General features: G+C 43.2%; 4 protein-coding genes and 1 long non-coding RNA gene across 6 annotated transcripts; 1 reads left to right on the top strand and 4 right to left on the bottom strand.

Moving 5' to 3' along the window:
- Window positions 1-1,485: 1,485 nt before the first annotated feature.
- LOC4351082 (putative disease resistance protein RGA3) lies at window positions 1,486-9,397 on the top strand. The gene is made up of 2 exons (XM_015762501.2): window positions 1,486-1,941; window positions 6,378-9,397. The coding sequence occupies exons 1-2, from the start codon at window positions 1,897-1,899 to the stop codon at window positions 8,844-8,846; spliced, it is 2,514 nt and encodes an 837-aa protein (XP_015617987.1). The 5' UTR covers window positions 1,486-1,896; the 3' UTR covers window positions 8,847-9,397.
- LOC112936933 (uncharacterized) lies at window positions 3,109-9,693 on the bottom strand. Its single transcript, XR_010737825.1, has 2 exons — window positions 9,560-9,693; window positions 3,109-3,347 (listed from the first exon to the last, which is right to left on the bottom strand). It is a non-coding gene; the product is annotated as an uncharacterized lncRNA (long non-coding RNA).
- Window positions 9,694-10,804: 1,111 nt separating this feature from the next.
- Window positions 10,805-12,198, bottom strand: LOC136354235 (uncharacterized). The gene is made up of 2 exons (XM_066305929.1): window positions 11,670-12,198; window positions 10,805-11,511 (listed from the first exon to the last, which is right to left on the bottom strand). Exons 1-2 carry the CDS (start codon window positions 12,196-12,198, stop codon window positions 10,805-10,807), a joined length of 1,236 nt encoding a protein of 411 aa, XP_066162026.1.
- A 2,979-nt stretch (window positions 12,199-15,177) lies between these two features.
- LOC112936073 (probable serine/threonine-protein kinase PBL7) lies at window positions 15,178-19,578 on the bottom strand. 2 transcript variants are annotated; one of them, XM_026021500.2, is made up of 7 exons: window positions 19,260-19,578; window positions 18,915-19,183; window positions 18,231-18,761; window positions 17,994-18,049; window positions 17,350-17,429; window positions 16,578-16,654; window positions 15,178-16,473 (listed from the first exon to the last, which is right to left on the bottom strand). In XM_026021500.2, the coding sequence occupies exons 3-7, from the start codon at window positions 18,687-18,689 to the stop codon at window positions 15,451-15,453; spliced, it is 1,695 nt and encodes a 564-aa protein (XP_025877285.1). In that variant the 5' UTR covers window positions 18,690-18,761; window positions 18,915-19,183; window positions 19,260-19,578; the 3' UTR covers window positions 15,178-15,450. The 2 variants fall into 2 exon arrangements, with proteins under 2 accessions (XP_025877285.1, XP_025877286.1); XM_026021501.2 differs by having other exon boundaries at window positions 19,074-19,183.
- Window positions 19,579-20,228: 650 nt separating this feature from the next.
- LOC9267616 (putative serine/threonine-protein kinase-like protein CCR3) lies at window positions 20,229-22,048 on the bottom strand. Its single transcript, XM_066305928.1, is given in 3 exon segments — window positions 20,229-20,620; window positions 20,622-21,415; window positions 21,466-22,048. Coding segments are annotated over 3 exon segments (1,605 nt in total). The 5' UTR covers window positions 21,979-22,048; the 3' UTR covers window positions 20,229-20,322.
- Between the last annotated feature and the right edge of the window lie 532 nt (window positions 22,049-22,580).

Here is a 22,580-nt window from a genome sequence, read left to right as displayed (position 1 = left end):
ATTTGATGTGATATTTTTGACTACAAATTTTTGAATCTAAACACACCCATAATTTGCTGCGGAAGCCACGCGGTTTTTTTCTGAGAGGTCAGTACCTTTCACTCCTCACTCCTCACGACCCATTGAGATTCCATAGCAGTTTCTGAGATTAAGATGCATAACCAACTGGGTATTAAGGCAAAATTTGTTCTATGACACCCTGTTAGCAACTTTTTTTTGACAAGAAGACAATCACGATCGCAACACCTAAACGCCTTGCAGTGATATGGAGTCACCAACCACCCCGATCTAGCCAAAGGGCCAAATCAAGATGGGTTTTGTAGAAAATAGAGCCGATTTAGATATCAAAATCAGCCTCTAGGCCGATTTAGATCGATATGAGGATAACTACCCATCTCGTGGGCAAACGGAAGGTTTACGGGACAAACCTACAAAGGGGTAATCGCACTCTCGCGACGACAGCGGACGATTTACGACGCAAATCGACAAAGATAGACTAAACTAGGGTAAAGTAGAAAACATAGCTGAAAAGTAAAAGGAATATTAAAAAAGCGATTCAAGTAGATTGTGTGTTGGTTGTTTACAATTGAACCGGCCTTGTCCCTTAAATAGGGGTTGGTCTTACCCTCTACAGGTCCTCCTCCACGTCCAACTCGGACTAGAAACTAATGGAAACCCGAAACATGCCTTCCCGAGTAAGGAAACCCGAGACCCGACGAAAACGGAGTCTGACTCGGACTCTGCTGGTCAGACTGGCTACATGCCGCCGGTCTGACCGGCCCTCTCTGGAGGAAACTGGCAGAGCCCCAAACTTTGGCAATTTTTCCTATTTCAATCCTATGTGCTAAATTTGGGTGTAAACACACCCAAAGTTACCAATTTTGCAATTTAAGTAAGCCTGATCACGATAGGAATACCAGTGAGCGGCTAGCTCTTGATTTTTTTTCTCTTCATTTTTGTACTGGATGTCTGGATATTTTTGCTGACCTATAGGGAAAAAAACAGTTGAGGACTTCTGGAGTATGAAAACGATAGAAATGAAGTCTTTCATTCATGGTTAGCTCTTAATTGGTCAAACTAATCATACACGAACATACAATGGGAATGAAGTCTTTCAGGAAATGAAGGGACAATTATACTCAGTGTTATTGTGTTAGGTCCTCACCTCTCACCATGGTGATGGACAGACTGGATATGGTCTTCTGAATTGTGTTAGGTCCTCACCTCTCACCATGGTGATGGACAGACTGGATATGGTCTTCTGAAAGAATAGCTGGATAGGAAAATAAGTAGCATATGGAAATTAAAAATTGCATTTGACTTAAAAAAAAAAGTTGCAAACATATCTTAGTCTCGTGACAACATGCCAATTGCAAGTTGATGACTGAATAGGGAATACAATGACTGGTTGCAAAAGTAAACCGAGATAGCGATGGAAGTAATGGAATTCTGTCCTTATATCCAGGATGTACATCAAGAGAAATCAAGAACTTGCAGCCCATCCCCAATTCCCCCCTCTCCTCTTGCTGTGAGCGTCGGATGGCGGAGGTGGCCGCAGTTGGCTGGGGCATATCTGCTGTAGGTTGGGTCGTCTCACCGATCATCACCAAGATCCTCAACAAAGGCTTCTCCTACCTCGGCTTTCATGGATCAGAGAAGCTGAAACAACTTCAGACTAAAGTTCTACAGCTGGAACTAGTGCTGGAAGCAGTTGAGGAGAGTCCTCACAGGGGCCGTTTGGAGGAATGGTTGCAGCAGCTTAGGTCGGCTGTCTATGAAGCTGAAGACATCTTGGATGATATTGAGTATCACCGTCTTGAAAGGCAGATCTCATCTCAGCCTGATGACAATTTGGAGTCAAACGGCAGGCCTCCTCGTAGGAGGAATTTGGTGTAGATGCTCCAGTCTGCCCTACCGAAGAGCGTCCGCATAAAAAACCAGGTATTACTGTCCTGCTTGAGACCCTCTGAAGTCTGAAGGTGAACTTTGTTGTCATAATATGCCAATATGTTTTGCCTGCTATTATTGCTCTTCTATTTCTTATCTAACTGTTGGTTGTATCATAATACTAAAGCTTTGTAATCTTTTACACCCTGGAAAGGAAACCCTTTTGTAATTGAGCATTTTTCTCATCCTTGAGGAGATACCATGAGGTATTATAAGGTACGAGGTACCATGAGGTACCGATCTAATCTAACCGTTGATTTAGAAAGGGTACGATCGGACTAAACAAATTTAGGGCGGCGCTAATCACCACCCATCTCAGCCTCTCAGCCAATAGCATCTCCGTGCCGCATCGAATCCGCCGCGGCCGCCGTCGCATCGCAGCTAGTCCGCCGCGGCTGATGTCACATCGAGGCCGCCGCAGCTGACGTTGCATCGAGGCCGCCGCGGCCGCGCGTCGCATCAAGACCGGGGCATCCCGTCGCATCGAGGCCGCCGCGGCCGCCGTCGCATCAAGACCAGCGCATCCCGTCGTCGCATCCACCTCGAAGACTCCGGCGTCGCTTCCACCCCGCTGCTGCTGTGGACTCCGTTCTTCCTGCGTCTCTGGCGCAGACCAGCCATCGTCGTTTCTCTTGCTGCTCCTGACGGCCTGAACTGGACCATCGTCGTTTCTCTTGCTGCTCCTGCCCAGCGATTCGTTTTCTCCCGCGAACAGAGAAGGAAGAGATGCCGATACAACGCGAAAGTACAAAACTACCCCCCACCCACGGTACCACTCCATTGGGAAGGTGCGGTACCATGAGGTACCGACGTTTTTTTTACTGTTGGATGATGTCAGATCAACGGTCACGATTTAGTACGGCACAGTCTCAACGACAGTAAAAAATCTCTTTGTAATTTACTCAACACCAGAAATCTTTTCATATTCTGTTCGATAAAGATTTCCTTGCAAGGGCTACAGTATTTTGTTGATATGACAAATTCATCCATAATTGTACTGCGCCTATAAGAACTCTGAACCTATGTGCTATAACTCCAAAGGGTGACTCCTAGAACACACAACATTCTTAGTATAACTGAACTTATAGATTTCCTTTGTAGTATTCACTGGAATGAGTCTTTTTTTTTCTTTCACACAGGGTAATCAGAAAGAAAAAAGAATTTTGTTGAACTGAATCATAACATTAAATATACAAAACAGGATATTCTTTTCCAGTGCAGGTTTCCTTTCTGTCAAACTAAAACATACAATTGGTGCAGCAAAACAATATTCCTCTTCAGTACATCTATGCATGCTTGTATCAATATCTGTGGCTGCTGCAGAGTAGCTTGCCACTAGTGCACGTCGCCTCACTGTGTTCTTGTTTCCTGCAACCACCGCCACCGGAGATACCAACTTCCTAGGAAAAAAATATGTACAAATTCAAGCTATCTGTAACAATCCATCACTGGAGACTCAACTTGAAGGAGATAGGGTACCAAAGACCTAATGCACAATGCATTTTAGCAGTCGTTCTTGGAGGGAACTGCGGAAGTTCTATTTTCTTCAACGAATCCTTATCTTTTTATATAAACTAGCATGGTGGCCCGCGCAAATTGCGCGGTTAGCATTATTATATTTTTTTATATTATTTATTTTTATTTCTGAATTTTTATATTATATTTTATATACGTGTTAGTTATTAATTATTTTTAATATCAAATTTTAGTTATTTGTAAATTATATATATTCCTATATAGACTCTAGACTCGTCTTTTAATATTTCTTTTTTTAATTTCGAATTTTCTGTAAATTGTATTTCTATATAGACTTTAGGCTCTTCTTCCAATATTATTTATTTTTATTTCTGAATTTTTATTATTTCTAATTGTATTTCTATGTGGACTCGAAACTCATCTTTCAATATTCTTTAATTTTTAATTTCGAATTTCAGTTACTTTTAAATTGTATTCCTATATATGTATTCCTATATTGACCTTAAACTCTTCTTCCCATGTTTTTCTTAATTTTGAATTTTATAGTTATTTGTAAATTGTATTTTTATACGGACTCTAAACTCTACTTTTATTTTATTATGTTTATTCCAAATTTAAGTTAGTTTTAAATTTCTATATGAACTCTATACTCTACTTCTAATAATCCTTATTTTTTAATTCCGAATTTCTATTTTTTTTTCTTAATTGTATTTCTATATGGACTCTATACTCTATTTCTAATATTCCTTATTTTTAACTCCAAATTTCTTTCATTTCCTAATTGTATTTCTATATGAACTATATACTCTACTTCTAATATTCCTTATTTTTAATTCCGAATTTCAGTTATTTCCTAATTGTATTTCTATATAGACTCTAGTCTCCTTTTCTAATATTCCTTATATTTTAATTCCGAATTTCAGTTATTTCCTAATTGTATTTCTATATGGACTCTAGTCTCCTCTTATAATATTCCTTATATTTTAATTCCGAATTTCAGTTATTTCCTAATTGTATTTCTATATGGACTCTAGTCTCCTCTTCTAATATTCCTTATTTTTTAATTCCGAATTTCACTATTTTTAAATTGTATTTCTATATGGACTTTGCTTTTTCTTTTTCTTCTTTTTCTCCGATTAATGTGAGAATTTCTAGGCCATGAGAGCGAACGTGGAGGCTTCTATATGAACTATATACTCTACTTCTAATATTCCTTATTTTTAATTCCGAATTTCAGTTATTTCCTAATTGTATTTCTATATAGACTCTATATACTCTACTTCTAATATTCCTTATTTTTAATTCCGAATTTCAGTTATTTCCTAATTGTATTTCTATATAGACTCTAGTCTCCTTTTCTAATATTCCTTATATTTTAATTCCGAATTTCAGTTATTTCCTAATTGTATTTCTATATGGACTCTAGTCTCCTCTTATAATATTCCTTATATTTTAATTCCGAATTTCAGTTATTTCCTAATTGTATTTCTATATGGACTCTAGTCTCCTCTTCTAATATTCCTTATTTTTTAATTCCGAATTTCACTATTTTTAAATTGTATTTCTATATGGACTTTGCTTTTTCTTTTTCTTCTTTTTCTCCGATTAATGTGAGAATTTCCAGGCCATGAGAGCGAACGTGGAGGCTCCTTTTTCTATTCCTTTAATTATATAACTAGCATGGAGGCCCGCGCAGATTGCGCGGCTAGCATCATTATATTTTCTCTCATATAATAGCATATATGTTTTCTCATTATATTATTAAAATATATTACAATGACAACATAATTTTAAATTTTGCAATAACTTTACGAAACTACTAATGTGTAATATTCATATTGTATTTTATATACGTGTTAGTTATTAATTATTTTTACTATCAAATTTTAGTTATCTATAAATTATATATATTCCTTTATGGACTCTAGACTCGTCTTTTATTTTTTTTTAATTCTAAATTTTTATTATTTCTAATTGTATTTCTATGTGGACTCTAAACTCATCTTTCAATATTCTTTAATTTTTAATTTCAAATTTCAGTTACTTCTAAATTGTATTCCTATATTGACTTTAAACTCTTCTTCCCATGTTTTTCTTAATTTCGAATTTTAGTTATTTGTAAATTGTATTTTTATACGGACTCTAAACTCTACTTTTAATTTTATCACATTTATTCCGAATTTTAGTTAGTTTCAAATTCATGTATGGACTCTATACTCTACTTCTAATATTCCTTATTTTTTAATTCCAAATTTCCTTTTTTTCTTCATTGTATTTCTATATGGACTCTATACTTTACTTCTAATATTCCTTATTTTTTAATTCCGAATTTCAGTTATTTTCTAATTGTATTTCTATATGGACTCTAGTCTTCTCTTTTAATATTCCTTATTTTTTAATTCCGAATTACAGCTATTTCCTAATTGTATTTCTATATGGACTCTAGTATCCTCTTTTAATATTCCTTATTTTTTAATTCCGAATTTCAGCTATTTCCTAATTGTATTTCTATATGAACTCTATACTCTACTTCTAATATTCCTTATTTTTAATTCCGACTTTCAGTTATTTCCTAATTGTATTTCTATATGGACTCTAGTCTCCTCTTCTAATATTTCTTATTTTTTAATTCCGAATTTCAACTATTTCTAAATTGTATTTCTATATGGACTCTAGTCTCCTCTTCTAATGTTCCTTAATTTTTAATTCCAAATTTCAGCTATTTCTAAATGTATTTCTATATGGACTCTGCTTTTTCTTTTTCTCCGATTAACGTGAGAATTTCTAGGCCATGAGAGCGAACGTGGAGGCTCCTTTTTCTATTCCTTTAATAATATAATAGATAGATTTACGCAAGTTATGTCAGTCCTTTTATGTGAGGGGGGTGGTGATGAATGATTGATGAGTTCCTGTAAAATACCATAAAAACCTGACCTGCTAATTTTGTTTTACAGCCTTCAGATGCTCCTCCTCCTAATATGTCAAAATTGGAGTTGAAGAAAATCCTAAAGAAGATAGAAAATATTATCAACGATGGACACAAAATTTTGCAGCTTCTGAATTTGCCAGGCCACAGTAATATCAACAAGAGACAAACTGTTTCTGACGATTCACGTATTGCAGTCACTACTGCATCTCCTCCATTTGTAGTAATTGGCCGAGATGAAGATCGTGATAAGATCTTAGTATTGCTTCATGAGACAGAAAATGATGGTCAACATGAACCCAGTCGTGCATTATCCCATTCCATCATTGGCATCCATGGCATTCCTGGGTCCGGGAAATCTACCCTTGCACAGTATGTTTGTGCCCATGAGAAAAGGGGCAGGCAAGAGAAAGAGGCTGGCCATTTCGACCTTATCATGTGGGTTCATGTTTCTAGGAATTTTAATGTGGATAAGATTTTCAGTAAGATGCTTGAAGAGGCTACAGGGAACTCTTGCCCTCAGTTCAATAGTCTTAACACCCTAGAGCAGAAGCTGGAACAGGCATTGAGTCGAAAACGGTTCCTTTTGGTACTAGATGATGTATGGTACAACAAGGATGACAGTCAGGAGGAGCTACAAAAGATTCTTTTTCCACTTAAGGTTGGGGCTTTAGGAAGTAAGATCCTACTAACTAGTCGAACTAGAGATGCATTATTAGCTTTGGGTGCTGCAAAATGTATTCCGATATCTGAATTGGATGACACTGTGTTCCTTGAACTTTTCATGCACTATGCTCTCGACAGTGCAGGCATAGATGAACGCGATCGGATGATATTCAGAGCTATAGGATCTGACATTGCAAAAAAGCTGAAGAGATCACCTCTGGCAGCCAGAACAGTTGGAGGGCAACTACACATGAGACCAACAATTGACTTTTGGCAAGATGCTCGAAATCAGAACCTCTTGAATGAGACAATGGGAGCTCTATGGTGGAGCTACCAGCACCTTGATCAGCAGGTAAGACGGTGCTTTGCTTACTGCAGTATTTTCCCCAGAAGACATCGGCTGGAACGCCATGAGTTAATTAACTTGTGGGTGGCAGAAGGGTTTATAACGACTACTGAAGTAGGATTAGAAATGGAGGCTGTTGGTAGAAAGTACTTTGAGGAATTGGTATCAGCCTCATTTCTGCAACTAGGAGAAAAACAAGCAGAAAGGTTTGGTGCCTCCGAATACTTCACGGTTCATGATCTGCTTCACGATTTAGCAGAGAAGGTTGCTAGAAATGATTGCTTCAAAGTTGAGAATGGCTGGACAGGAGATCTTCCTGGAGATGTTCGCCACCTTTATATCGAGAGTTATAATAAAACGATGATTACTGAAAAGGTTTTGAAAATGGGAAATTTACGCACTCTGATTATTTATAGTGGCAATACAGAAATACCAACTGAAGAAAAGATATTTGAAAGAATGTTCATGAGGCTGAGGAAGTTGCGGGTACTGAGCGTTAAAATCATCACAGGATCGCATGTGTTCTCATTCCCAGAATCTATTGGTCAACTGAGGCATCTACGCCATCTTTGTTTTCGGACAACCTTGATCAGACAAGTTTTACCAAACACAATTGCCAAGCTTCGCTATATGCATGTGCTAGATTTTGGTGTATGTGGAGATTTAGTGTTTCCCTCTGGCGAAGACATGAGTAATCTCATCAACTTGCAGCATATAATCGCCACGGCTGATCTGAATTGTCCAAACATCGGCATGCTAACGTCACTGCAAACATTACCATTGTTCCCAGTAAAGAAGGAACCAGGGTATGAATTACAGCAGCTGAGACACCTAAACAAGCTTCGTGGCAAGCTACATATCCACGGTCTTGGAAACGTTGGGAGCAAGGAGGAAGCTCTTGAAGCCAAATTAGATGGCAAGGAACGCCTGAAAGAACTGGTACTTGTCTGGGATGATGAGAGCTGCAGTCCAGAGGTTGAGGCAGAGGTGCTTGAGGGCCTTTGCCCACCATTGGAGCTTGAAAGACTAGAAATAACAGATTATCACGGTTCAAGCTACCCAGATTGGATGATCGGAGGTCACAAAGGCCCAAAGTACCTGCGCGAACTTGAGCTCAGTGGATGCAGCCGACTGGGACCTGCCCCTGAACTCTTTGAGTTTTTCATTCATCTCCGTTCACTCTGGCTTTGGAAAAGCAGCTGGAACTTCTTGCCAGATAATCTGGAGCAACTCATGTCACTCCATGAACTGAAGATGTATTTTTGCTTGAACATTCAGTCGCTTCCAAAGCTGCCCCGATCTCTTGAGGAGTTTGGATTGGGGGCCTGCGATGACGAGTTCATGAGGTCTTGCAAAACAATTGGGCATCCAAACTGGCACAAGATCCAGCATATTCCTAGAGTAACAATTGCTTTGGAATCTACTCATTCTCCCCATGGTAGCAGCAGCAGCAGCAGCATTCCCGTTTTGTATTTGAGTGGCTAAGCTCTTGATTGTTTCTTTCTCACTTTGTATTGGATATTTTTGCTGACCTATAGAAAAAGTTGGAGGCCTTCTCAAGTATGAAAACACAAAGAACAAGAAGCGTGTGGGTTGATTTGTTTTGAACTGAACTTTGAAAAAAACGCTGGACACTGGGGAAGGACCCAATGTCGAATTTATTAAGAAAGAGGGTGAGCGCGTCCGGCCGGAGTCGAACGCGGGTCGCGGAGAGCACAACGGCTGCACCATGCCATCTGCGCTACGCGCAGTCTCATGATGGATTGATGGATTGATGGTGATGATATGCTTGTGCACCACTGCACTGTGATGAGTAAACACCAACAGTATTTTATCCTTTGTGAATCGGACATATGATGGGAATGGAGTCTTTTAGGAAGTGATGAAGGGACAATTGTACTCAGTGTTACCGTGTTAGGTCCTCTCCTCTCACCACGATGTTAGGGACAGTTATATACGCTTTATATATATGGTTAAACTGGAGGACGTATGGTATATTTCACTGCTGTTTTGGAGTTTTAATTCTCCTCCTTTCAGTATTCTTTGTATCAACCAGTTAGTTTCTTTGCATTTCCAGTTGTTTGATTAGGCACATTGGGATGTATGGCAAAATAGCACCTGAACGAGGCGTGCTGTACATTGACAGTGTTGATAATGTTAGAAGCAAAGGAGGATGCTCTTCGAGCCAGGAAGGTTACCTGAAAAGATACGTCCGACGGTCGTTCGTTCTGGCATGCCGCGAGGAAGCTCCACGGCTGTGGCGTCGTGACCGCAGCGGACGCAGCCAGACACGGCGGTGTACCAGGTGGACGGGGTCCGGTCGGGCATTGCGTCGAACAGGTGGGGCGCGGCGGCCAGGGCATCCCCGTCGGCGGAAGTAGAAGGCGAAGCCGGTGCGCGGGAACTCGGCGACCGGCGAGGAGTGCGAGGGACCCGGGGAGGGCATGGCGCGGAGGCGGCAGTGGAGAGGCGGCGGCGGCGACAGTGAAGCAGTTAGCAGCAGCGGTCGTCAATGCGGCGGTTGGGGAAAGGAGGCAGCCGGCAAACATAAGCAAGCAGCGTCCATGAGATGAGAAGGCTAGCAAAACCTTCACTTCATCGGGTCTCGTTTGTTTCATCAGCCTCTCCGGGCTGGCCCAACAAAATAGTGCTCCCTCCGTTTTTCATATTATAAATCGTTTTAATTTTTTCTTCATTTTCTTAAAAAAAAAGTTAACAACATTTATAATGTTAAATTAGTTTCATTAAAACTAACATTAATATATTTGTTTTATGTTGAAAATATTGGTATATTTTTATATCAATTTGATTAAACTAAAAAAAAGTTTGACAAAAAAAAGTAAAAAGACTTATATAATATAAAATGGAGGGAGTATTAATTTGGATCTCAAGTGAAGTTAGTGGTCCAGTTTGACGCATTGGAAATTAGATAATTAGAATTTTCGTAAAAAATAAAGCTCTGGATCAAGTGAGGTCCAACAGTAACCACTACTACACAACCTGGTATCGTGGTCGGCTTATTTGGGGTGGAGTATTGTGATAGGTCAAATATGCTTCATTGAAGATTTGGCCTCATGACCGCACCATTACCAATGACTCCTCATAGGTGAAGTACTAAAATGCCTGCGAGTTTCTTTACCAGTTTGCTTTTTTTTTCTTTTTCTAGCGTTACACGCTTGCGGTGGGAGGAATGACAACTCCACTTTTTATAGTAGTAATGTAGAGATATCAATTTTATTTTTTATATGTAAAAAAACATAATTATTCATACATTGTCAAAAACTCTGCATATGCAATTGTACACAACCTAACCTGAACTCATGGATCCAACTGTCCCTGTCTAGACAACCACATTTTCAGCAGTGCCCGGTCAATCCACAATTCTAATTTTCTTCTGTGAAACGCTGTGCAGATGACCTTACCAAAAAACCAAGTGCCCAATATTAGAGAATGGTGTAGGTATTGGTAGGGTCCTCTTCGCTAAACATGTGCTGAAATGGCGGGAAATAGTAGTAGGTAGCGGCGGCGGTGGCAGCGGCGTCGAATGGGCCACCACCGGTAGTATCGCGGTAGCTTTCACCGGTGGTGAGCCCCTCAGCATACGGACAATAGCCATACCCGTTTGATGGTGGCTCCTGCAACAAGGTTGCGATGCTAGTGGCACCGTTCCTGAAGGTAAACTGATTCTTGTTGGAGCCTGCAATAGCTGCCACGTTGGTCACTCTTGCATTGTCACGCGTAGCACCGCTGGACCTGACTGTGAACTTGTCCTTGTTTGAGGCTGCAGAAGGTGCTACGTCGGTTACTCTTGCATTGCCACGTGTAGCGGCATCGGGCCTGACGGTGAACTTGTTCCTGTTGGAGGCTACAACCGGTGCCACGTTAGTCACTCCTGTATTGCCACGTGTAGCGGTGCCAAACCTCATGGTGAACTTATCTTTGTCGGAGTCGGAGGCTATAACAGGTGCCATGTCGGTCACTCTTGCATTGCCGCGTTTAGCTGTGCCGGACTTAACGGTAAACTTGTCCTTGTTGGAGGCTACAACAGTTACCACATCGGTCACTCCTACGTTACCACGTGGAGCAGCGCTAGACCTGCCGGTGAGGTGGTCCTTGCTGGAGGCAACAACAGCTGCCACGTTGGTGGCTCCTGCATTGCCATGTCCCACGTGTACAACAATGTTACATAACATTGGTGATGCTGGTTATTTTTTAACCAATATCTGATTTTTTTTTAAAATTAACGATAAACATAAAAGTACTTTAAGAACAAAACTGAAATGGAGGAGTATGCAAATTTCTTTGAACCTTGCACCATGTGGACACGGTGCTCGATGTGCTCGACGCGAGGCATGCCGATCCTAACCGTCACCGTCGTCTCCGTCTCCGTTCCGATTGTCGCCGGCGACGGCGGCGGCGGCGGCAGATCACAGGAGCGGAAGGCGTTCCGGTGGAGGAGGCCCTCGAGGCGGGTGATGAGGATGCGGTTGGCGACGCCGAGCTCGAGGAGGCAGCGGTCGATGTCGCCGTCGACCTCGTCGAACAGGCCGGCCATCCGGCCGCCGTCGATGAGGCTGCGCGGGCATCCGCTGTCCTGGCACGACGTCACAAGCTCCAGCGCGCGGTGGAGCGCGTCCTCCAGGACGGCCAGCAGCCTCCTCGTCGCCTCGTCGTCGTCGCCGGCCGCCGCCGCCGACGACGACTCTAGCTCCCGCAGCAGGTCGCCGATGCACTGCACGCGATTGGCGAGCTTCCGGCACCGGCTCACCGTCGACACCGCGCCGGCGATCTCCTGCGCGATCCTCACGATCGTCGACACGCTGCTCAGTGACTCCATATCCCTAAGTTACTTAATTAGCGTCTTCACTTTGCTTAAATGTGTTTATGCCACTGCATGGTTAAGAGCCTCATGCGATTATATGGTTGGCTAGCTAGACAGAGACGAACTAATTATCATCTCGCAAAAACTGTAATCAAGTAGTCAAGTGACTTAAAAAAAAAGGAAGTTGTCAAGTCACTCAAGCCACACGTAGTGATCCAGTCATCTTGAATTACTACGAGATAACAGCTGATGCAGGAGGGCAGAGAGGCAGTAGACGAAAACGTCAAAAACAAGCTAGCCGCGAAGCATACAATACACCTATATGTGTGATCGAGCATGCTTACGTCATGGTGGTTGCGTAAGCTGAAAAAAGGATATTTGGCTCGACATTTCGCCACCATTAAATATGTTACTTCCCGTGTAAAAATATAAGCATTTATTTTAACTTAGTATGTTCTAATTAACTAGTAATATCTTTGTTTCCTAATAGATGACACCAGCGACTTTTGATATAACATTTTACCATTCTTCTTTATTTAAAATTTTAATGAAAATAAAAACGATATAAGTTATGTGTAAGGTTTTTTAATTGTAAAACAGCCACAATAAAACAAATACCATAATACTTATTATTTTAAATAAAATAAAATGACCAAACGACATGCCAAAAGTTAAAACTTATGGCGTTTCTGATTAATTGAAGTGTTGGGAGGCTAACACAACTAGCACAACACACATGCATGCAACGGCATAACTGAATGATGATTGATGAGTGAGGTTTACTGCTTGTATAATTATCACAAATAGTAATTACTCCACCTTTCTATAAATAGCATTTAAATTTTGTATTACAATATAAACGTTTTTGCACTGATTATCATGATTTTAAGTACTCCAATAATTTCAAACCTAGCTAGTTGCATATTGGATGCTTCGAAAAGAATCTAAACAATTCAAACTTCTAAAATTGACAAGTGAAAGGATATATCAGAGAATCTTTTGACTAAGAACCTTAGTGTTAGCTAAATAACGTAGAAATCCTTATGTTTTGAAACGGAGGAAGTAGTATATACTCCAATGGAGTGTCAGCAATGGCGTCATTGATCAACCGAAGAAATAAAACATTTTTCAGCAGAGTAGTTAGTAGTTGTTATATGTTACCTGTAGAAGGAAAGAACATAATTTCGTGGTGGGTAATGCAGTCCTGTAGTCCATGCGCACATTGTGCTGCCGCGTGGAATACCACGACTATCACTGTCATAGTGTCATGCATACTTAGTTTGGATTACATTAGTCATTAGTTGATGTTGATCTGATGATGGGCTTGTTAATTACACATGCATATGCTTCTGAAATTCAGACAGCGACAGCTTTTGTTCAGTTTAATGCATAAGAATTTGCCATGTACGTGCTCCATCAGTCGTTGTCTTGCCTGATCAGGTAAAAAATAGAAATGCTGGAAGGAGCAAATTTATAGTTCTTGAGAAGGTATCATAAAATACCACCTTTTCTATTATATTTTACGCTAAAGTTTTAATACCTAATGGTACCTCCTAAAAGACTATAAAATTGCTCTGCTGGAAAACGAGAGAAGAGAAAGGGGAATTACTAACGCATCGATCGGCCTGTCCAAGTATCCTCACGCGGAGATGGGATGGACGACATATCTCCACTTCTCCAGTGTGGCATTTCGTCGAGCATGTGGAGCGCAGCCACCACTCGCCCACGGGAATGTCAGATGCCGCAGTCATTTCAACAAGCATCTACTCCCTCCGCCCCGTAAAAAATCAACCTAATAGTGGATGGAGCATTACCAATATTCGTTATATATTAGATAGTGTCTTGGTTGGTTTTTTATGGGACAAAGGGAGTACTACGCACACCTCCCCTGGATGACTGGACGGTTGGTCTGCTCCAGCCGGCTGGCCGGCCGCCGGCCACAGGCGGAGCTCCCCGACGCATCAGCCACTGGATGCCCCTGAAAGTTTCAGCCAAAGCCTCCATGAATCAAAATCCCCAACCGAGGAGCGTAGAGATCCTTAGTGCGCCGGTAGCATTTGCAACCGTGCTCAAAGCTACGCCTTCAACAGTGGCCGCCACCAGCTATGCATCCCTGGCGCCCTACACATCAACCGTCGCTAACCATAGCCACTGGCGAGAGGCGCCACGGCGAGAGCAAGACTGTGAGAGAGGGAAATGCTAGCGATTGAAAAGAAAAAGATGGCTTTTCCCGCAAAATCACTGGAGGCCCTTCTTAAGTGGCCTGCTACACCCATGTATCTCAAATCGGATCGGCAAGAAGGATTAAGTCCACTTGTCAGTCCCAGCTGACTCAGTTGGTTGGACCATGTTAACAAGCCGCGCTAGCGAAAATCGCCCACAAAACCATCGGAAGAGGGGAGCGGATTTTGATCCCTCGAGGGAATATCACATGCTAATACATCTTCTCATTTTTTTAAAAAAAATTTCATAACCATTTGAGTGACATGCAAACAATGAAGAGACATCCCCTCAAGGGATCAAAACAATTTCCCTCGGAAGAGTCATTTTACACCAGCTTCAATAGCTAGAAGGTCAAAATATCTGGTATAGCGGTTGAGGATACAAATCAGATTAGAGTATATTTGAGGGAGTCAAAGTGGACTCACTGATTTGCAGATTTTATATGTGGGCTGGCCCATTACAAGCAGCTAATTAAGCCTATTCGTTAGGCTGGGCTGGAGGCTATTCGTCTCCATTAGAAGTAGAACACGGGAGACTCGACCACGGCGGCGCCGGCGGCGATGGAGGAGCTGATAGCGGAAGCGGGGGCAGCTCCGACTAGCTCCTCGGCCTCATCGACCAGACGATCACTCCTGTCAGGGCAGGAGCGCGGCTGGTGATGGTCGGGCGGCAGGCTGAGACAAGTTCAGAAATGTTGAGAGAATTCAGAGCAAAAAACAATGCCTGTTTTGGACATGTCTGAAAAAGAACTATAAAATCGGACTAGAAGTATGATTCTAACTAGCAATTCCAGTGGAAAGAAAATTTTGGATAGCCTCACTACACAAAGACCGCAGTGAAACTTGTTTACAATCTCATCATGTATTAATCCCATACATTAATTTGTCTATATCATATCATATCCTTCACCAGGGAGCTAGGATGCCAAATTTTTTTAGATAACAGATTGTATTAACCCGGCCTCTACATCTCGGGAAGGTGTAACAGCACTACAGCAGTATTATGATCTATAAATCATGCATCCGTGAAGATGCCCAGACCATGCTACTCATCATCGCAACGGACGAGCTCCAGCGCCGCCTGGAGTCTGGTCACGACGTCCGACATGGCCGGCCGGTCGTCCCCATTCTCTTGCAGGCAGTGCGCTGCCGTGCGTGCCACCAGGTCCGCCGCCTCGAGCTGCCTTGGCGTTGGCTCCTCCGCCGGCCGCCTATCCAGCAGATGGAGCACCTGCCCCGCATCGATGAGTGGCAGCGCGTGGTTAACCAAAGAATCCATGGGGCTATCGCCATCGCCATCGCCATGATCCTCCTTCCAGCGGCAAATTGCCCTCCTGCCTGACAATACTTCCAGCATCACAACGCCAAAATTATAGACGTCGCTCGCTGGCTTCAGAGTTCTTGTGCGTACAAACTCCGGGTCAAGATATCCCAACGTGCCACGGACGCAAATGTCAACACACTCCGCCTCGTCGCAGCTAACCGCTATGTCAAAGCTCGACAAGCGCGGTGACCAGCTGGAGTCAAGCAGGATGTTGGACGATTTGATGTCACAGTGGATAACCGCCGGCGTGGCGTATGAGTGCAGGTACTCAATGGCGCGTGACACGCCCAGCAGTATCTCAATGCGCGTCTTCCAGGACGCCGTCACCGGTGAGAAGGATGATGTGGATGGACCATGAAGGTGGTCGAAAAGCGAGCCGTTCTCCATATACTCGAAGACGAGCAGCCGTTTCTCCACCATGTTCTTTTTCTGGAACAATGACCAGTGTTCCTCCTCCTCCATCACGCAGCAGCCAACCAGGCGGATAATATGCTTGTGGTGAAGGAGGGACTGGATTGTAACCTCTGCACGAAATGCCTCCATCCCCCGAGCACTAGAGTCCACCTTTTTGCGTTCGATGGCCACCTCCCGCCCGTCAGGAAGCATTCCCCTGTACACATTGCTGAAGCTGCCTTCACCGATCTCTCTGTCAAGAGCGAAGTCCATGGTCGCCTTTGCGAGCTCTGACAAACTGAACAACTCGATCGCGCGGGGCACTACATGTGCTTTCACTGCATCTGCAGCCTACATGATAGAGGTACAAAACAGAGATACATGGTAATTAAAGGAGTGAAACTAGAGCAATTCAATTTTGGAGGCATCCTTAGCAAGGGGAATCCAAATTCTACCTTTTTCGAGGATATTACATCATGCCACCAAGATCTTGATTTCCTAACCGACGATGTTTGCACTGCATCCTGGTGACCTGAGCAAGAAAGTCGATTACATCATACCACGTTCGCTCTCACAGCATATAAATTACCACATTAATTATGATGGGACCAAATTATAACATTGTAGATTGATAACAATGGTTATATATATACAAAGTACAATGATAGTATATATATAGAAGAGAAAATTCCCTCAACCCTGAGTTTTCCTCATTTCCTTGCATACCCCTAAATTTTAGTTTGAATCTCTTCTATACTCTTTTCATTAGTTACATTTTATCGTAAATAATATCTCACATAACAAACTCATAAATAAATAAAAGTCTCATACAAAAAATTTCTATACTCCAATAATATACTACATAAATATATAGTTTCTTCACACCAAAGGGTACAATGGACTTTTCCATAAGAATTTAATGGTCAACTACTGGAAAGGGTGCGGAAGGGATCCAAACTAAAATTTGGGGTATGCAAAAGTGAATGAGCGCAGGGAAGGATTAGACAAAGTTTAGGGGTACACAGGAAATCTTCTCTCTATATAGAAACAGAAGAATTGACTTGCATATTGATTCAAGTCCTTTAATATATATTGTACACGAAGTATAATTTAGGATTTCAGTTTCACCCAAAAAAAAGGATTTCAAAGTTGTACAACAAATCCACTTTAACTAGCTAGCCAGCGTAAATTGCGTGCAAAATCCCCTATTTTGATTGAAAGAAATACCTGCTTCATGACGTTCCACCTCATTAATAGATTGGGTTACTACTTCGCCTTTTTCAAACTCGTCATTGACCTCTTCAGCCCTGAAATGACATTGAATAGCAATTTGAGTGCTTTGCAGAAGTAATGATATGTTTCTCAGACTCATAAAATTAGAATATTACTGAACAACAACACAAAAATAAAAGAAATGGTCACCGGTTACTGAACCTGTTGAAATTATGCTTTGAGCAGCACATAACAAAACAATTCCCAAATAAATTACAGTGAATATAGCAATATATTCACACAAGAGTTGTTACTGTATAAAACTGTGGTCTTCCAAAGTATATGAATGCACTACCTTGAACTAAAATGACATGACAGCAAAATAATTCACTTGAAAAATAAATTATGAATGCACTAGATAATCAGGAAAACTATGGATGGCATTTTTAAAATATATGCATAAAACCACATAACAGGACATAACTGTCAAACATGGGAAACCGAAATAATATCCAGTTCGATTTACTGAACTAAGAGCACAGTCCAATACAGAACTGTACCCCAGCATAAAACTCCGAACAAATTGAATAGTACAGCCAACAAAAAGAATGTGTCGACATACAGGTAGCAAAACAAAAATCACATAGCTACTATCTGACCTAGCTTCAGGGTTTGAGTGGCTGGTCGATGATGATGCCGGTACATCTTGTGCATCCTGAAACAATATAATAAATCGTACATAATAAAGAAAGCGGGGTTCTAGAACAATGAACACAAAATACCAGAACTCATGATGTAGTCAAGTTTACTGGTAAATTGGAATAGATGCTGGACCATATATTACACTGTAGTTCTGGAAGCCTGCGATTGGAAACAGTGAACATGACGAAATATACCTGGGATGAGCATGTTGATAAAGCAGCACTGTTGGCAAGTTTTTCGAGACGACGGGTTAGGTCGGCATGGCTGATCATGGGGTAGAAACGGAGGTGCTTGCCGATCTTCTTTTTGATGCGACGGAACTGGTCTGCCTGCTTCCAACCCATGAAGAAACGGTACATGGTTGAGCAGTCCCTGCAGGAAGTGACAAGGGCATACGCCTCCTTAAGCGTCCCCTCCAGCCCACTGAGCACGTTCACGATCTCTTCCCGACACATCATCTCTGGGTCCTGCAACATCCGCAGGAGGTCGCGGATCAGCTGAATTTCCTGCACCAGCTCCTGGCAGGTCTCCTTGTTCCGGCAAACTGCCTGCGCCGCCTGCACGATCGTTGAGATGAGCCCCAGAGCGTCCACTCCTGTCAGCTGCGCAATAGTAGCCATTCGATCCATGCCTTCCCACTGTAAATGTGCCATAGCTTCACTGCTTTCTCACCTTTCAGCCAGCAGCTGCCTGCTCTCAATCAATTGCCAATTTCAAGTTTTTGCCTGCCAGGACAGGTAGTTAAATTGATGAGCATGAGATCAAACTACAATCAGAAAGATGAAAAAGCAATACTAAAAAGGAGTCAGGTGATCCAAGCATACACTGTCAAGACTCAAGAGAAGAGAAACAAAAAGAAACCACAGCATACTGCATACCTGAAATCAAGGTTTCACCACAGAACACCAGTTTGGGCGTTCAGTGGGCAGCAAGCAGTGTACTCGTGAAGACAAATGAAGAAGACTACGCCATAAGCCCCACCCCGTGGGTTTATGGAGCAGACAAAGGGAAGGATAAAGCAGAGTTGAGGTGATCACCGCGAAACACCCTGGAAGGTGGGTCGGAGGGAATTTAGTACATGTAGGTGCGTGACCAAGGACATGCTGCGCGTCAAGCCGTCATGATCGTCCTCGTCGGTCTGAGAATGCTGGAAAGCCGGAAGGGGCAGGGAAATTAAGGATCGAAAACGAAAGATGAGTAGTGACCAAAGGAGGGGAATTTACCGCCGTGACCGTTCATGTCGCCTCAGTGCCTCACGCGGGGTGGAAACCCTGTCTCTCCTGTGCAGACTTGCGGCGCGGCATTTCGACGAACATCTGGAGCGCATGCCAACGCGCGCCCCCACCCGGACGCGGACGATGATGGGTCCCACGGCGATTCCGACGAGCACACTACGTCGCTCTTCACAGTAGCAGTCTGCAAGGTGGTGTTGATACGGCACGCGGAGCTCGCCGGCGCATACGTCACCATACACCCAAGCCGCCGACGATGGCGACGGAAAGGCAAAAGCGCCATGGATGAATCGAGTCGTTTCGAGCTCTTGACTCTTGAGCCCGTCAATGGCGCCTTTAACGAGAAAAGTTTTTTTTTCAGTAGGAAGTCGGCCTGGGTCCGTTTCGCCAGGCAAAGGGATGTCCATTACTGACTGGGCTTTTGGCCCAGTTTGTAGTGGGCTCATCTCGCCAACCCAACCGAACATGCAGCCTTAAATTTGCTGGGTTGTGTTGCATTCCCTTTTTTCTTTTTCTGAAAACAGAAAAAAGAAGAAGAGAGAAAGTCGCCAAATCATCATCATTAAATAAAGTCATCAAGTATCAGGTAAATTCAAAATAGATAGTAGTATATGCCATTCCCTCCAAAAAAAAAAAAAAGGCAATATCCTTCAGCAGGGAGCAGTACGGTCTGGTTTGGTTTGTGACCTAAATTGGTTTTACCAATTTTTGGCAATGCTAAATTTTGATAAGTTTTGGTATGACTAATTTTGGGAAGGCAAGGTTGGGTTTGGATTGAAGCTAAAATAGCCTAAGTTAACTATTAAAATGGCTTATTTTCTTAGGGATGATAAAATTTGGCTTCAAACCAAATAAACACTAAACAGTATTGAAATTGGCAAATATTAGTAAACCAAATTTAGGTCTCAAAGCAAACCAGCTCAACATATCCAGGAACCACCTTGACGGATGAGAATATAATAGCACCAAATTAAGCTACCCACAAACTTATTTCGATTTGAATACAGAAGCAACAAACAACAGTGTACGGTTATGATTGATCTTCACATTCTGGCTACTCATTACCACTCACGAGCTCAACCGCCTCCTGGAGCTTGGCCACGACTTCCGACATGGCCGGCCGGTCCTTCCCCTCAAGCTGCACACAGCTTGCTGCCGTGTGTGCCACTAGTTCCGCCGCTTGGAGCTGCTTAGCCGTTGGCTCCGTCGCCAGTAGGCGCCTGTCCAGCAACTCCCATACTTCCCCCGCCTCGATCAGTGGCAGCGCGAAAAGAACTAAATGTTTATTCCCCTCCTGATCATTATCAACTGGCCTTCGACCAGTCAATACCTCCAGCATCACAATGCCGCATCGTTGGCTTCGGGTACATAGTAATTATCATGCACTCCGGGTCGATGTATCCGAGAGTGCCAGCCATGGGATAATCACTACCCTCTGTCTCATCGTCCCAGGTGATCGAACACCCGAAGTCTGACAAGCGCGTGACCCAGTTGGAGTCGAGCAGGATGTTAGACGGCTTGATGTCACGATGGATCACCGGCCGCGTAGGGTGGGTGTGCAGGTAATCGATGGCCCGACAAACGCCCAACAGTATCTCCAAGCGCATACTCCAAGACGTCGTCACCGGCGAGGACGACGACAACGAGCCATGGAGGTGTTTGTCCAGCGAGCTGTTCTTCATGTACTCGAAGACGAGGAGGAGACGCTTCATAGGCTGCAGGAGGACAACTTCCTTTTTCCAGCACCATATGGAGAGCTTAATCTTCCGCTTGTACTGGCGCTCCGTGCAGCAGCCAAAGAGACGGATGATGTGCTTGTGGCGGATGTGAGAGAGGATGGTGTGCTCTGTATTGAACTCCTCAATAGATCTCTGATAAAATTCGTCATGATCATAGTGAGTCACAAATGGATCGTACTTACTAGCATATATGGAAAGATCATCGTGAAACTGCTTGATGGCCACCTCCCGCCCGTCAGAAAGCCTTCCCATGTGCACATTGCCGACGCCGCCTCGACCGATTAGTCTGTCAGATGCAAAGTTGTTGGTCGCCGTCGCAAGCTCTGCAAAGGTGAATTTCTCGCCTTTTTCGCCATGGAATACCACCTCTTGAGCGGCCTCCTCTGCGAGCTCCTGGACAAACGCAGACAAGTTTTAAGTTTCTCTTCATTAATTTAAAGCATACAAGAATGTTAAGGTGTCCATTTAGCTGAAGCAGAAATGTGTGCCAGCTCATGAGTCCGGGAGCCTGTAGATGCAGATGGCACGGACGTGTCACTCGGAAGAAGAACTCTGTATATTCGATCAAGGCGCCGGGTAACACCGATGTAGCCGATGATGGGGATGACGAAGAGGAACGAGTCGATCCTGCTCTGAACTTCTCTGAATTTCTCAGCCTGTCGACCTGCCATTACCAACCGGTGCATCGCGTTCTTCTCCTGAAAAGAAATCACAAGCTCGTGGGCCTCCCGGAGCGTGTCGTCGAGCCCGACCAGCGGCCTCTGGATCTCCGGCCGCCGCATCACCTCCGGGTCCTGCAGGTGCGGCAGCAGCTCGGCGATCATGAAGACGCGGCGGGCGAGCTGCTCGCACTCCTTGTTCTGCTGAGCCGTCAACGCCGCCTTCATGATCACGGAGATTAGCCCGCCGACGTCCGCGCCAACCAGCTGCGCCACCGTCGTGGCCTGCCCCAGCCCGCCCCACAGCGCCATGGCAATCACCAAGCTCGAAAGGATTCGCTTTTGCTGCTTGTTGCTAGCTGGTAACAAGAAGAAACACGGATTGATAAGGGATTAGGGGCGAAAGAAGAGGGTATAGGTTGATGACGCTGGAATACTTGGTCATATGCAGAGTAGATGTATGGTTACGTGTTCTCCGCATGTGAGAAGTTTCTCAATGTCAATTTGTCAATCCTTACGACCAAGCACATTCGGCGGCGAAAGGGTACCTAGTTTATTGGTTGAAGTGATATGAGTAGTAGCACTAAAGATAATAAATTCAAATCTTCGTAGGAGCGAATTTTAGATTGAGTTGTTTGAGAAACTAAGTTCCCAATTTAAAAATGTTGCATATATCCGGTTGGATGTAGAGGTCAGGTACAAAAATATCTTTCTCTAAAAAAACAGATTTGGCGGTCTTTTCTAATAAAAAGCACATTCGGTGATTTCGGTCGGAACACGGAAGTACTCCCACCTCTTGGTACAATAAAAAACATAAAATTATTGCATAGAAAAACTATATTCAGTAACTTGGTATAAAATATTGCTCCATATGTTCAGTTAGTTGATATAAAGTAGTAACAATATGCAGGCTA

This window comes from Oryza sativa, chromosome 11 (genome assembly GCF_034140825.1).
Source record: "Oryza sativa Japonica Group chromosome 11, ASM3414082v1".
NCBI classification, from domain to species: Eukaryota; Viridiplantae; Streptophyta; class Magnoliopsida; order Poales; family Poaceae; genus Oryza; species Oryza sativa.
The sequence above is the reverse complement of the archived record's forward strand: the minus strand, read 5'-3'. Positions and strand labels throughout refer to the sequence as shown.

Excerpts from the sequence above, each read along its gene's own strand:
- LOC136354235 (XM_066305929.1), bottom strand. The coding sequence starts at position 12,198 with ATGGAGTCACTGAGCAGCGTGTCGACGATCGTGAGGATCGCGCAGGAG. Across the intron at positions 11,512-11,669 it reads CCGTGTCCACATGGTGCAAG|GAGCCACCAACGTGGCAGCT; the intron begins GTTCAAAGAAAT and ends ATGGCAATGCAG.
- LOC4351082 (XM_015762501.2), top strand. The coding sequence starts at position 1,897 with ATGCTCCAGTCTGCCCTACCGAAGAGCGTCCGCATAAAAAACCAG. Across the intron at positions 1,942-6,377 it reads GCGTCCGCATAAAAAACCAG|CCTTCAGATGCTCCTCCTCC; the intron begins GTATTACTGTCC and ends TTTGTTTTACAG.
- LOC112936073 (XM_026021500.2), bottom strand. The coding sequence starts at position 18,689 with ATGGCACATTTACAGTGGGAAGGCATGGATCGAATGGCTACTATTGCG. Across the intron at positions 18,050-18,230 it reads TATCAACATGCTCATCCCAG|GATGCACAAGATGTACCGGC; the intron begins GTATATTTCGTC and ends ATATTGTTTCAG. Across the intron at positions 16,474-16,577 it reads ATGTAATATCCTCGAAAAAG|GCTGCAGATGCAGTGAAAGC; the intron begins GTAGAATTTGGA and ends TCTATCATGTAG.